The sequence below is a fragment of the Mus musculus genome, chromosome 19 (genome assembly GCF_000001635.26).
Source record: "Mus musculus strain C57BL/6J chromosome 19, GRCm38.p6 C57BL/6J".
In the NCBI taxonomy this organism is placed as follows: Eukaryota; Metazoa; Chordata; class Mammalia; order Rodentia; family Muridae; genus Mus; species Mus musculus.
Window position 1 is genome coordinate 40058197 of NC_000085.6, and position 15649 is coordinate 40073845.

The 15649-nt window shown below is 39.4% G+C and overlaps 1 protein-coding gene across 2 annotated transcripts in view; it reads right to left on the minus strand.

Annotated features, from left to right (window-relative positions):
• Positions 1–15649, minus strand: part of Cyp2c54 (cytochrome P450, family 2, subfamily c, polypeptide 54) — a 35907-nt gene extending 20258 nt beyond the window's left edge. The window contains exons 1-5 of one of the 2 annotated variants that reach the window (NM_206537.2): positions 15448–15617; positions 14171–14333; positions 13859–14008; positions 13250–13410; positions 11972–12148 (exon numbers count right to left, since the gene is read on the minus strand). In NM_206537.2, the coding sequence (NP_996260.1) occupies positions 11972–12148; positions 13250–13410; positions 13859–14008; positions 14171–14333; positions 15448–15615 (819 nt within the window). In that variant the 5' untranslated portion in view covers positions 15616–15617. Of the gene's footprint in view, positions 1–11971; positions 12149–13249; positions 13411–13858; positions 14009–14170; positions 14334–15447 lie in introns of both variants that reach the window. The other variant, XM_006527172.2, reaches the window with a different exon arrangement.

Here is a 15649-nt window from a genome sequence, read left to right on the forward strand (position 1 = left end):
CAGGAAATAATCAAACTCAGGGCTCAAATCATCCAAGTGGAAACTAAAAGAACTATTCAAAGAACCTACTGAACCAGGAGCTGGTTCTTGGAGAAAATCAACAAGATACATAAATCCTTAGCCAGACTCACTAGAGGGCACAGGGACAGTATCCTAATTAACCAAATCAGAAATGAAAAAGGAGACATAACAACAGATCCTGAGGAAATCCAAAATGTCATCAGATCCTACTACAAAAGGCTGTACTCAACAAAACTGGAAAACCTGGATGAAAAGAACAACTTCCTAGACAGATACCAGGTACCAAAGTTAAATCAGATTCAGATTAACGATCTAAACAGTCCCATATCCCCTAAAGAAATAGAAGCAGTCATTAATAGTCTCCCAACCAAAAAAAAAAAAAAAAAAAAAAAAAAGCCCAGGACCAGATGGGTTCAGTGTAAACTTCTATCAGACCTTTAAAGAAAACCTAATCCCAATTCTCCTCAAACTATTCCACAAAATATAAACAGAAAGTACTCTACCCAATTCATTGTATGAAGCCACAATTACTCTGATACTTAACCCACACAAAGATCCAACAAAGAAAGAGAACTTCAGACCAATTTCCCTTATGAAAATCGATGCAAAAATACTCAATAAAATCCTTGGACACTGAATCCAAGAGCACATCAAAATGATCATCTATCATGATCAAGTAGGCTTCATCTCAGGGATGCAGGGATGGTTTACTATGCAGAAATCCATCAACGTAATCCACTATGTAAACAAATTCAAAGACAAAAACCACATGATCATATCATTAGATGCTGAGAAAGCATTTCACAAAATCCAATACCCTTTCATGATAAAAGTCATGGAAAGATCGGGAATTCAAGGCCCATACCTAAACATAATAAAAACAATCTACAGCAAACCAGTAACTAACATCAAACTAAATAGAGAGAAACATGAAGCAATCCCACTAAAACAAGAGACTAGACAAGGCTATCCACTTTCTCCCTACCTATTCAATATAGTACTTGAAGTCCTAGCCAGAGCAATTGGACAATAAAAGGAAGTCAAGGGAATAAAAATTGGAAAGGAAGAAGTGAAAATATCACTATTTGCAGATGATATGATAGTATATATGATGAGAGGCCCCTTGATCTTGCAAACTTTATATGTCCTAGTGCAAGGGTTACCAAGGCCAAGAAGTGGGAATGAGTGTGTAGGGAAGCAGGGAGAGGGGAGGATATAGGGCACTTTTGGGATAGCATTTGAAATGTAAATGAAGAAAATATCTAATAAAAATTAGGAAAAAATTAACTGTGTCAATGTCATACAAAGCATATATAAAAAATCCCATGTAAATCATAAGAGGATAAAACTGTAATACTAGTAAATTGTGCAGCATAATTTCAATGTTAAAAATTAAATTTAGTTATGACACTACAATAGAATTTAGTGAACTAAAGTGAACTCAGACATATAATCACATTTATAATAGTGGAAATAAGACTTAAGATTTTATAATCAAAGATATGAAAGGTATACACACTTCAAACCATTTCTGATACTAAGAAACAAAAACTATATTAGTAAGTGGAAATTTTCTCATGAACAAGTATTTGAAATGGAATTGTTTTCAAATAATAGAAATATTCCTCAAAGTAATGCAATTAATCACTTCCCACTGTAATAAAGTTAAAACGGGAAATATAATCCAAAGATTCAAATGAAACTGTGGAAGATATTCCCCAAATGTAGAAACTTGCTACAGATTACAAAAATGAAAGTGTGGCAGTGTTGAACCACTGATTAAAATAAAGACCCAAAGAAGGCACAACATACCCAAACCTATGGGACAAAATGAAAGCATTTCTAAGAGGGAAACTCATAGCTCTGAGTGCCTCCAAGAAGAAACTGGAGAGAGCACACACTAGCAGCTTGACAGCACATCTAAAAGCTCTAGAAAAAAGGATGAAAATTCACCCAAGAGGAGTAGACGGCAGGAAATAATCAAACTCAGGGGTGAAATTAACCAAGCAGAAACAAGAAGAACTATTCAAAGAATTAACCAAAAGAGGAGTTGGTTCTTTGAGAAAATCAACAAGATAGATAAACCCTTAGATAGACTCACTAGAGGGCACAGGGACAGCATCCTAATTAACAAAATCAGAAATGAAAAGGGAGACATAACAACAGATCCTGAAGAAATCCAAAACACCATCAGATCCTTCTACAAAAGACTATATTCAACAAAACTGGAAAACCTGGATGAAATGGACAAATTTCTGGACAGATACCAGGTACCAAAGTTAAATCAGGATCAAGTTAACGATCTAAACAGTCCCATATCCCCAAAGAAATAGAAGCAGTTATTAATAGTCTCCCAACCAAAAAAAAGCCCAGGACCAGACGGGTTTAGTGCAGAGTTCTATCAGACCTTCAAAGAAGATCTAATTCTAGTTCTGCACAAATTATTTCACAAAATAGAAGTAGAAGGTACTCTACCCAACTCATTTTATGAAGCCACAATTACTCTGATACCTAAAACACAGAAAGATCCAACAAAGATAGAGAACTTCAGACCAATTTCTCTTATGAATATCAATGCAAAAATACTCAATAAAATTCTCGCTAACCGAATCCAAGAACACATTAAAGCAATCATCCATCCTGACCAAGTAGGTTTTATTCCAGGGACGCAGGGATGGTTTAATATACGAAAATCCATCAATGTAATCCATTATATAAACAAACTCAAAGACAAAAACCACATGATCATCTTGTTAGATGCAGAAAAAGCATTTGACAAGATCCAACACCCATTCACGATAAAAGTCTTGGAAAGATCAGGAACTCAAGACCCATAACTAAACATGATAAAAACAAACTACAGCAAACCAGTAGCCAACATCAAATTAAATGGAGAGAAGCTGGAAGCAATCACACTAAAATCAGGGACTAGACAAGGCTGCCCACTTTCTCCCTACCTTTTCAACATAGTACTTGAAGTATTAGCCAGAGCAATTCGACAACAAAAGGAGATCAAGGGGATACAAATTGGAAAAGAGGAAGTCAAAATATCACTTTTTGCAGATGATATGATAGTATATATCAGTGACCCTAAAAATTCCACCAAAGAACTCCTAAACCTGATAAACAGCTTCGGTGAAGTAGCTGGATATAAAATTAACTCAAACAAGTCAATGGTCTTTCTCTACACAAAGAATAAACAGGCTGAGAAAGAAAGTAGGGAAACAACACCCTTCTCAATAGTCACAAATAATATAAAATACCTTGGCATGACTCTAACTAAGGAAGTGAAAGATCTGTATGATAAAAACTTCAAGTCTCTGAAGAAAGAAATTAAAGAAGATCTCAGAAGATGGAAAGATCTCCCATGCTCATGGATTGGCAGGATCAACATTGTAAAAATGGCTATCTTGCCAAAAGCAATCTACAGATTCAATGCAATCCCCATCAAAATTCCAACTCAATTCTTAAACGAATTAGAAAGAGCAATCTGCAAATTCATCTGGAATAACAAAAAACCTAGTATAGCAAAAACTCTTCTCAAGGATAAAGGAACCTCTGGTGGAATCACCATGCCTGACCTAAAGCTTTACTACAGAGCAATTGTGATTTAAAACTGCATGGTACTGGTATAGAGACAGACAAGTAGACCAATGGAATAGAATTGAAGACCCAGAAATGAACCCACACACCTATGGTCACTTGGTCTTGGACAAGGGAGCTAAAACCATCCAGTGGAAGAAAGACAGCATTTTCAACAATTGGTGCTGGCATAACTGGTTGTTATCATGTAGAAGAATGCGAATCGATCCATACCTATCTCCTTGTACTAAGGTCAAATCTAAGTGGATCAAGGAACTCCACATAAAACCAGAGACACTGAAACTTATAGAGGAGAACGTGGGGAAAAGCCTTGAAGATATGGGCACAGGGGAAAAATTCCTGAACAGAACAGCAATGGCTTGTGCTGTAAGATCGAGAATTGACAAATGGGACCTCATGAAACTCCAAAGTTTCTGCAAGGCAAAAGACACCGTCAATAAGACAAAAAGACCACCAACAGATTGGGAAAGGATGTTTACCTATCCTAAATCAGATAGGGGACTAATATCCAACATATATAAAGAACTCAAGAAGGTGGACTTCATAAAATCAAATAACCCCATTAAAAAATGGAGCTCAGAACTGAACAAAGAATTCTCACCTGAGGAACACCGAATGGCAGAGAAGCACCTGGAAAAAATGTTCAACATCCTTAATCATCAGGGAAATGCAAATCAAAACAACCCTGAGATTCCACCTCACACCAGTCAGAATGGCTAAGATCAAAAATTCAGGTGACAGCAGATGCTGGAGAGGATGTGGAGAAAGAGGAACACTCCTCCATTGTTGGTGGGATTGCAGGCTTGTACAAACACTCTGGAAATCAGTCTGGCGGTTCCTCAGAGAATTGGACATAGTACTACTGGAGGATCCAGCAATACCTCTCCTGGGCATATATCCAGAAGATGTCCCAACCGGTAAGAAGGACACATGCTCCACTATGTTCATAGCAGCCTCAATTATAATAGCCAGAAGCTGGAAAGAACCCAGATGCCCCTCAACAAAGGAATGGATACAGAAAATGTGGTACATTTACACAATGGAGTACTACTCTGCTATTAAAAAGAATGAATTTATGAAATTCCTAGCCAAATGGATGGACCTGGAGGGCATCATCCTGAGTGAGGTAACACATTCACCAAGGAACTCACACTATATGTACTCACTGATAAGTGGATATTAGCCCAAAACCTAGGATACCCAAGATATAAGATACAATTTGCTAAACACATGAAACTCAAGAAGAATGAAGACTGAAGTGTGGACACTATGCCCCTCCTTAGAATTGGGAACAAAACACCCATGGAAGGAGTTACAGAGACAAAGTTTGGAGCTGAGACGAAAGGATGGACCATCTAGAGACTGCCATATCCAGGGATCCACCCCATAATCAGCTTCCAAACACTGACACCATTGCATACACTAGCAAGATTTTATCAAAAGGACCCAGATGTAGCTGTCTCTTGTGAGACTATGCTGGGGCCTAGCAAACACCTAAGTGGATGCTCACAGTCAGCTATTGCATGGATCACAGGGCTCCCAATGGAGGAGCTAGAGAAAGTACCCAAGGAGCTAAAGGGACCTGCAACCCTATAGGTGGAACAACATTATGAACTAACCTGTACCCCGGAGCTCTTGACTCTAGCTACATATGTATCAAAAGATGGCCTAGTCGGCCATCACTGGAAAGAGAGGCCCATTGGACTTGGAAACTGTATATGCCCCAGTACAGGGGAACGCCAGAGCCAAAAAAAATGGAATGAGTGGGTAGGGAAGTGGGGGGGGAGGGTATGGGGGACTTTTGGGATAGCATTGGAAATGTAATTGAGGAAAATATGTAATAAAAAATATTAATTAAAAAAAAGACCCAAAGAACTTAGATGTCTAGATATGCACAGAGTGATGTGCAGACCAAACTGCCTCACACAAGAAATAAAACTTTTAAAAATGAAGGATCTTTTATCTACTAAATTATATATTGTCTTTTGAAAGTTACAGCAGTTATTTACAAAGATAAATATGAAATTGCCATTTGAATTAGAAACCTCAGTTATTGTATATATGCACACATAAAGTGCAAACATGATGTCAAAAATCATGTACACAGATATTCCCAGATAAATTACTTAGGCAAGTTAGATGTAGATATAACAGAAAGATACATGAATGATGAAAATCTGCATTATGGTTCTCATCCTTCTAAATGAAGTTTTCTGTAACAGAAGTAGGAAGTATGGAAGCAGACTACACATACAGGAACATCTAATATTTTACCCAAGTGCAAGAAGACAGAAAATAAAGTCTCATACCCGAAGAACAGGTTTGGATGTTAGTTTACTCAGTCTCAGAGACAGAGGAAACTCGATAAAGAAAGAAATCACTCCAACAGTTACTAATAATGTGGTGGAGGTTGAGGAGTATCTGTTAATTACTGTGGTATATTTGAAGAATGAGACAGCATCTTGAAACTAGTTACTTGGTAGGTGTAGTGTTTCTAAATGCATTAAATAATACTACAGTGCATGCAAAATCCACTTATTAGCATCATATGTTAGTTTTATGTCTGTTTTAAAAATGGAACAACTCCAGATTCTGGCTATTATAAATAAGGCTGCTATGAACATACTGGAACATGTGTCCTTCTTACCAGTTGGAATATCTTCTGGATATATGCCCAGGAGAGGTATTGCGGGATCCTCCGGTAGGACTATGTCCAATTTTCTGAGGAACCGCCAGACTGATTTCCAGGGTAGTTGTACAAGCTTGCAATCCCACCAACAACTGAAGAGTGTTCCTCTTTCTCCACATCCTCGCCAGCATCTACTGTCACCTGAATTTTTGATCTTAGCCATTCTGATTGGTGTGAGGTGGAATCTCAGATGTCCCTCAACAGAGGAATGTATACAGAAAATGTGGTACATTTACACAATGGAGTACTACTCAGCTATAAAAAGAATGAATTTATGAAATTCCTAGGCAAATGGATGGACCTGGAGGGCCTCATCCTGAGTAAGGTAACACAATCACAAAAGACCTCACATGATATGTACTCACTGATAAGTGGATATTAGCCCAGAAACTTAGAATACCTAAGATATAAGATACAGTTTGCAAAACACATGAAACTCAAGAAGAACGAAGACCAAAGTGTGGACACTTTGCCCTTCTTAGAATTGGGAACAAAACACCCATGGAAGGAGCTACAGAGACAAAGTTTGGAGCTGAGATGAAAGGATGGACCATCTAAAGACTGCCATATCCAGGGATCCATCCCATAATCAGCCTCCAAACACTGACACCATTGCATACACTAGCAAAATTTTGCTGAAAGGACCCAGATATAGCTGTCTCTTGTGAGGCTATTCTTGGGCCTAGCAAACACAGAAGTGGATGCTCACAGTCAGCTATTGGATGGATCACAGGGCTCCCAATGGAGGAGCTAGAGAAAGTACCGAAGGAGCTAAAGGGATCTGCAACCCTATAGGTGGAACAACAATATGAACTAACCAGTACCCCCTGGAGCTCATGTCTCTAGCTACATATGTATCAAAAGATGGCCTAGTCGGCCATCAATGGAAAGAGAGGCCCATTGCTCGTGCAAACTTTATATGCCTCAGTACAGGGGAAGGCCAGGGCCAAGAAGTGGAAGTGGGTGGGGGAGCATGTGGGAGACTTTTGGGATAGCATTGGAAATGTTAATGAAATAAATACCTAATTTAAAAAAATGGAACAACTCTTTAAAATGATTGAGAGATTAAGTGCAATTTTTGTATGAGTACACAACTGGACGCTTTGTAGAACGTGCTAACATATCTTAAAATTCAAAAGGAACTGTATAGGATCCAGAATGGTCAAGCAGTCTTGTGGGGAGCCGCCATCACATTTGCCATTATAAGATGGCGCTGACAGCTGTGTTCTAAGTGGTAAACATAATCTGCACACGTGCAGGGGCAGTTTTCCCGCCATGTGTTCTGCCTTTCTCGTGATGACAACTGGGCCGATGGGCTGCAGCCAATCAGGGAGTAATACGTCCTAGGCGGAGGATAATTCTCCTTAAAAGGGACGGGGTTTTGCCATTCTTTTTCTCTCTCTTGTTCTTGCTTTTTCTCTCTCTTGCTTTCTTGTTCTTGTTCTTTTTCTCTTTCTTGCTCTTGTTCTTCTTCTTGCTCTTGCTTTCTTGTTCTTGTTCTTTTTCTTGCTTTCTTGCTCTCTCTTGCTCTTGCACTCTTGCGCTCTTGCTCTCTTGCTCCTGAAGATGTAAGCAATAAAGTTTTGCCGCAGAAGATTCCGGTTTGTTGCGTTCTTCCTGGCCGGTCGCGTGAACGCAGGTAAGAGTTGGTGCCGAAACCCGGGACGAGAAAACCTGGGACGAGAAATCCTGGGACGAGAAAACCTGGGACGGTTACCATCACCGGCACAAGGAAGATCCCTCATTCCGGAACCAGAACTGCGGGTCATGGTAATGAAGTGTTCCCGCAACACAGACTGTTGAGAAGGATCCAGCGTGAATTCAGAACTCTTCAGCTGGGGAATGGTGGTAATGAAGTGTTCCCGTAAAACAGACTGTTGAGAAGGATTCAACTGCGTGAATTCAGAACTCTTCAGCTGGGGAATGGTGGTAATGAAGTGTTCCCGTAAAACAGACTGTTGAGAAGGATTCAACTGCGTGAATTCAGAACTCTTCAGCTGGGGAATGGTGGTAATGAAGTGTTCCCGTAAAACAGACTGTTGAGAAGGATTCAACTGCGTGAATTCAGAACTCTTCAGCTGGGGAACAGGGTACCCGTAAGTATAGCTTTACAAGGTAAGTCTGGTCTTGAACTTTCTAACGAAATTCAAGACAGTCTATCAGAAGTAAAGTGGGAAATAGCTTTACAAGGTAAGTCTGGCCTTGAACTTTCTAACGAAATTCAAGACAGTCTATCAGAAGTAAAGTGGGAAATAGCTTTACAAGGTATGTTTGGCCTTGAACTTTCTCTAGTGTTAGGAGCCTTTTTGTTCCTTTTCACATGTTATCAAGCGGTTAAGGCAGGGCTGAAAATTCTGGATGAAATTCAGGGCAATCTATCAGAAGTAAAGCGGGGAGAGAGAGTAGGAGCAAAGAGGAAATATGGCGCACAAAATAAGTATACAGGCCTTTCCAAGGGTCTTGAACTGAGGAAAAGTTTAGGTCAGGTAAGAATACCTGGGGAGAGATTAGAAGGAAGGAGAAGGGAAAAGAAAAGAAAAAAGATCAATTAGTGGAGGTCTCTAGGAGAAGGAGCCTATACTCATCACTAGATGAGCTCAAGGAGCCAGTTCTTAATAGTTCTGAATCAGATGAAAAGGCTATTAGGGCCTGGAAGGCGCTCTCCCGAGCAGGTGAAGCCACTGGACAACTAACAAAGATCGTCCAGAGACCTCAGGAGTCATTCTCAGATTTTGTGGCCAGAATGACAGAGGCAGCAGAGCGTATTTTTGCAGATTTGGAGCAAGCCGCACCTCTGGTAGAACGCAGGAATGCAGAGCGGCCATAGCCCCAAGAAAGAACAAAGGTTTACAAGACTGGCTCAGGGTTTGTCGGGAGCTTGGGGGACCCCTCATTATGCGTTACTTCCATTCAGTATGAGAAATTTACTAGGGCAGCTAATTTGTCAAAAAAGTCTTTCTCAGTATATGTTACAGAATTGGACGGCTGAATGAACAGACCCTTCGGGAATTGAGAATTGCCATCATTCAGGTCAACTCCACGCGCTTGGACCTGTCCCTGATCAAAGGATTACCCAATTGGATCTCCTCAGCATTTTCCTTCTTTAAAGAATGGGTATGGGTGGGATTATTTGGAGATATACTTTGCTGTGGATTAGTGTTGCTTCTCTGGTTGGTCTGTAAGCTTAAGGCCCAAACTAGGAGAGACAAGGTGGTTATTGCCCAGGCACTTGCAGCTCTAGAACATGGTGCTTCCCCTGATATATGGTTATCTATGCTTAAGCAATAGGTCGCTGGCCATTCAGCTCTTGCACCCCACGAGGCTAGTCTCATTGCACGGGATAGAGTGAGTGTGCTTCAGCAGCCCGAGAGAGTTGCACGGCTAAGCACTGCAGTAGAAGGGCTCTGCGGCATATATGAGCCTATTCTAGGGAGACATGTCATCTTTCAAGAAGGTTGAGTGTCCAAGTGTCCTTCTCCCCAGGAAAAACGACACGGGAGCAGGTCAGGGTTGCTCTGGGTAAAAGCCTGTGAGCCTAAGAGCTAATCCTGTACATGGCTCCTTTACCTGCACACTGGGGATTTGACCTCTATCTCCACTCTCATTAATATGGGTGGCCTATTGCTCTTATTAAAAGAAAAGGGGGATCTGTGGGGAGCCGCCCTCACATTTGCCATTATAAGATGGCGCTGACAGCTGTGTTCTAAGTGGTAAACATAATCTGCACACGTGCAGGGGCAGTTTTCCCGCCATGTGTTCTGCCTTTCTCGTGATGACAACTGGGCCGATGGGCTGCAGCCAATCAGGGAGTAATACGTCCTAGGCGGAGGATAATTCTCCTTAAAAGGGACGGGGTTTTGCCATTCTTTTTCTCTCTCTTGTTCTTGCTTTTTCTCTCTCTCGCTTTCTTGTTCTTGTTCTTTTTCTCTTTCTTGCTCTTGTTCTTCTTCTTGCTCTTGCTTTCTTGTTCTTGTTCTTTTTCTTGCTTTCTTGCTCTCTCTTGCTCTTGCACTCTTGCGCTCTTGCACTCTTGCTCCTGAAGATGTAAGCAATAAAGTTTTGCCGCAGAAGATTCCGGTTTGTTGCGTTCTTCCTGGCCGGTCGCGTGAACGTGGGTAAGACAGTCTGGCAAAATGAGTACTGACATTGAGGAGCTCACATTTGAAATACTGTTAAAATTTGAGGTAACCCAATCACAAAAGCAGTCATTAGATATGCACTCACTGATAAGTGGATATTAACCCAGAAACATAGAACACCCAAGATAAAATTTGCAAAACACAAGAAAGCCAAGAAGAGGGAAGACCAATGGGTGGATACTTCATCCCTCCATAGAATAGGGAACAAAATACCCATGGAAGGAGTTACAGACACAAAGTTTGGAGATAAGACAAAAGGATGGACTATCCAGAGACTACCCCACTCGAGGATCCTTCCTATAATCAGCCACCAAACCCAGACACTATTGCATATGCCCGAAAGATTTTGCTGAAGATTTTGCTGAAGATTTTCCTGTTATACCTGTCTTGTATGAGGCTATGCCAGTGCCTGGCAGATACAGAAGTGGATGCTCACAGTCATCTATAAGATGGAACACAGGGTCCCCAATGGAGAAGCTAGAGAAAGCACCCAAGGAGCTGAAGGGTCTACAACTCTATATGTGGAACAACAATATGAACTAGCCAGTAACCCCAGAGCTCGTATCTCTAGCTGCATATGTAGCAGAAGATGGCCTGGTTGGCCATCACTGAAAAGAGAGGCCCCTTGGTATTGCAAACTTTATATATCCTAGTACAGAAGAATGCCAGGGCCAAGAAGAGGGAGTGGGTGGGTAGGAGAGCAGGATAGGGGAGAGTATAGGGAACTTTCAGGTTAGCATTTGAAATGTATATAAAGAAAATATCTAATAAAAAAATAAATTTAAAAAATGTTTCAGGAAAGAATCCATGTGAACTGGACTGCTAGCAAAGGATATAAAGAGATGAGGGGAGCAGATCTGATTCTCTCCAATAATAACGGGTATTTATTAGTGATTGCTTTTTTAAGTGAGAATATCTCAGAAAATGTAGATAAAATGTGTTTTTCCCAATTTACACAATACCAACAGTTACTCCTGAGAACATGTCCAAATAATTCCCATCTCTATCCCCACTGGAGCAAGTTAATTAGAAATTATACTTAAAGCTTTACTCTTTCATCTACCCACTCTTACCAAGGTACACCTCTCCCTACATCATTCAGTCTTTTCAATATCCCCTGTACAAGTACCTCACTATCAATTTTAACCTGTAGGATATGTTAGTGATCCATCCCTGTGGTATGATGATATCTGTGTCCATGGTAAAATAGGACAGTTCATGATGTATGAGTAAGTTGGAATTCCTTTCATCCCATCTACCTTTTCTGTGGCGTTTCTACTCACAAGATGATTTTAAATTCTTTCTTTTGTTTGTAATTTAAAAACCAGTGTAAATTAATGATTAATTATATTTCTTTCATTCACACTCAAACAAAATAATAATTACTAAATTGTTTTTCACATGGTATTGTCATGATTTTAGACATCATTTGAAATTAGTGAGTATTCACTGTAAAGTGTATGGACTATTAAAAACTTGATCAATTTAGTAATTATATAAATGTATATAAACTCTTTACCTGGGCTCCTTTAATTAGGAAATAATCAATAAAGTCCCGAGGAATTGTAACATCCAATGATTCTTTATGTTCCCTTATTTTCTCCAAAAGGAAATTTTTAATATAAGCATAATTTTTAAAAAATTGGTTATGACTTCCTGGACAATAATCAAGCAGAGCAGGAAATGTATTGCAAACCTATAGGGAAATTCAAGAATTTACTAAATGAATAAATTGTAATGAACTAATTAAGGTATATTCATATCATACTACATGATTGATTTGCATTGATAGATCAAAAATATGTACTTTAGTTCATCTTAAGTAGGTAGTCTTTTTCATACATGCTAATTCTCTATTCTAATAGAGAAATACAAGGGAGAAATTACTACCCAAATGACCAAAGAACATAGCAAAAATTTCACACTCACATATCTTTTTTGTGCAAAATATGTTCATGTCTCTTCTTTGATAGCTCCAAGAACTCTAATCTCATGTTTGAAATATCACATATGTAAATTACTTACACACATACTCTACAGAAGAACTTAAGATGTCTGCGTGAGTTGATTTACAGAAGAAATTTAATACCTCAAGATTTTATTCTTACCAAGCAGCTTTTTACACAAAAGAGTTTATGCCTTAAAATAAATTATATACCAAAACCCGTGTGGAGTTTACCAATACAATCATTCTTTATGTAGTTTTCATGAAAGGCTAGTTCAGCATAAGACAATTCTGGGAGGATGCTTATGGTCCACACAGAATGAAATCATGCACCTTGTAACTTCTTCCTCTTACCCTGTAAACTAGAGTTCTTGCTTATGCACCAAGCCACTGAAGTAACTGCTTCTTGGCAGCTCTCATTGCCACACATATTCTTTCTCCTTTTAAGAGAATAGTCTTTCTGTACTGAGATACTCCTTTCTGGTAATATGATGATGTGTGTAATTGTTGAAAAGAGGCCAATAACTTTACATAGTAGAAGAATTCCTAAGAGTGGCTTGTCAAATTTCTAGAAGCGAATACAGTACTTAAACACAGATTTTTGGGGAAGTTAATGGGGAAATCAAAGGATAGGGTGTTACTAAGCAGGCCAAAGCTATCCTGGCATTGCCCCCTTCTGGTTTTCCATTTGTATAGCAAGAGGTTTGGAACTTGCTTCCAAATATTTGTTCCATAATACGTTAGTCAGAACTGTCACGTCTGGTCACCTCACTACTCGGTCTTTGTTCAATCTGACCCATGAGTAAGAAAGAGAAAAAGAATGTTCTCAGAGTCAAGGAATCATGACTTCACCTGCAACCAGGGGGTGCTCAGAATCTTGGATATTTCATCCAGTTTTTCCAACAAGTTTAGAAAATCCCGATCTTTATAATCAAAACGATCCTGGAAAATAATTGAGCAGATGACATTGCAGGGAGCACAGCCCAGGATGAAGGTGGGATCACAGGGTGAGCCTGAAAATTTGGAAACAATTGTAAAATATTATTAAAATACACATATAAGACACCTTGCCCTTGCTATCATGTTAATATACTTTATAAATTCTATGCTACATTTATGCTAAGGGCAATGCATGGCTTGACAATGCTTTGGAACACTGACATGAGACCTATACACCTCATTAGGGGAAAAAATTACTTTCAATAAGATAGGAACAAAATCACTCATATAGCCATACCTAGATCAAGAATTATATGCCATATTCTTTCTTGTTTGCTTGTTTTTATTACATTTTTTCTTTATTTACTTTTCAAATGCTATCCCAAATGTTCCCTATACCATCCCTTTGCCCTGCTCCCCTACCCACCCACTCCCACTTCTTGGCCATGGTGTCCCCCTGTGCTGCAGCATATAAAATTTGCAAGACCTAGGGGGTCTCTCTTCCTCTAAACCTGCACTTACCATTGGTTTTCCTAAGTTCCTCCACAAGGCAACGTGCTTCCTCTTGAACACGGTCCTCAATGCTCCTTTTTCCCATGCCTAAATTCCGCAGAGTCATGAGTGAGAAGTGCCTCGTGTTTTTCCATACACTTCCATTACTAAATCCAATGCCTAAAGCAATAAAAACAGACATTACAGAGTAAATCCTGGAGTAGAAGTAGAGGATGTCTGGTGGCTGCCATAGAATCCCAAACTGTGTCTCAGGCACAGAGTTGGCCTCTGCTCTCCATCCTTTAGCTCACTATGCATACTATGCAGTACATGTATACTTACCCATTCCATTAGTAGCTTTATCAAAAACTGGGAGCCTTCCCCTTCCAGCAAAGACATCCCCATGGTCAACCAGAGCTTCCTTCACTGCCTCATATCCATGCAACACCACAGTGGGCTTCCTGCCCAAATATAGAGTATACACAGGACCATAAACTCTTGATAACTAGAAATGAAAAGAAAATGGAAATATTAGGAAAATATACCTGCATTCTCAATGGTTTAGAACCCTTTTAGACTGGTAATAGTACTGCGCAATAATATTTTTAACTAGAAAGACTCATTTTAATTGCATATATCTTGAATTTTGAATATTTATCATATGCGGATGACCTATAGAGTGACAAGAAACCATAAGACAGCTGACATATTGATGAATGTAAAATATCACACTATGATATTATGATGTTATCTTATTTCACAAAGAAACTGAAGAATGATAATTCTACTTTTCTTTCTAGGGCCCTATTGCGAAGAAGAAAAGAATTAAATAGAACTCTTCTTAATCTCTATTGGATGCTCATGCTCACTTCACACAGAAACAGCCATCAGTAATCATATGACTACAGTAGGATCAGAGATGAAACTTCTCCTATGGAAACAGCAGAACAAGTGACAATGAAACCTAAATTCTTCAGTCATCAGTAATTAATGTGTCTAGTTCTTTATAATTTTTACAAACCTACAGAAAGCAGGCATCATAGCAAGTGTACCACAGAATGCTGCACTTGTGGAGAAAACATATTATCACCAAGAAATGTTCTGGGCCCAAGGGACAGTTCTTGTAAGTAATAAAAATAGCTTGGCAACCTATGATATATCCTATGACACACTGTTTGTGGCTTTCATTTCCTGTGTGAGGCCATGTCCAGAGATTTCCCCTCATGTCAAGCATCAGTTAGGTCTTTAGAGTTAAGCACCACATGCTAATCCAGGAACAATCACTGTCTAAACTTCTGACTTATTGAATGAAATATTCAACAGTCTCCACCTTCAGCCAAAATAATAGAAAATGTTTAGAAAATAAGGATTTGAATAAGCATAACTTTAAAATTCTTTGATTATATTATAAAATGCAATGACATAAGTGTTCTTCAACCTGAAACCTTGCTCATTAGTAATTTACCAACCAGGACTAGTGACAAAAGAATAGACACATTACAGTTTCCTACTTGGTGAACATTATAAAATAATATTGCTCCAGTGATAGAATTTTATTGAAAGCATCATGACTGATATATCCCCGTGCAAAATACTGGAGGAGCATAAGGCATACTTACATTGGTGAAGGATTGGCAGATGTCCTTCACATCTATCTGAAGGATGTTTCCAATAATTGGAAGAGGAGTGGGGCCAGGGGGAAGCTTCCCTCTTTCATAGCTCTGTCTCCAGAGTGAGAGGAGAAACAGACAGGAGAGAGTGAGCACCAGGACCAGGATTGGATCCATGGAGATTCTTCTTACTGACACAGTTGTGATTGGG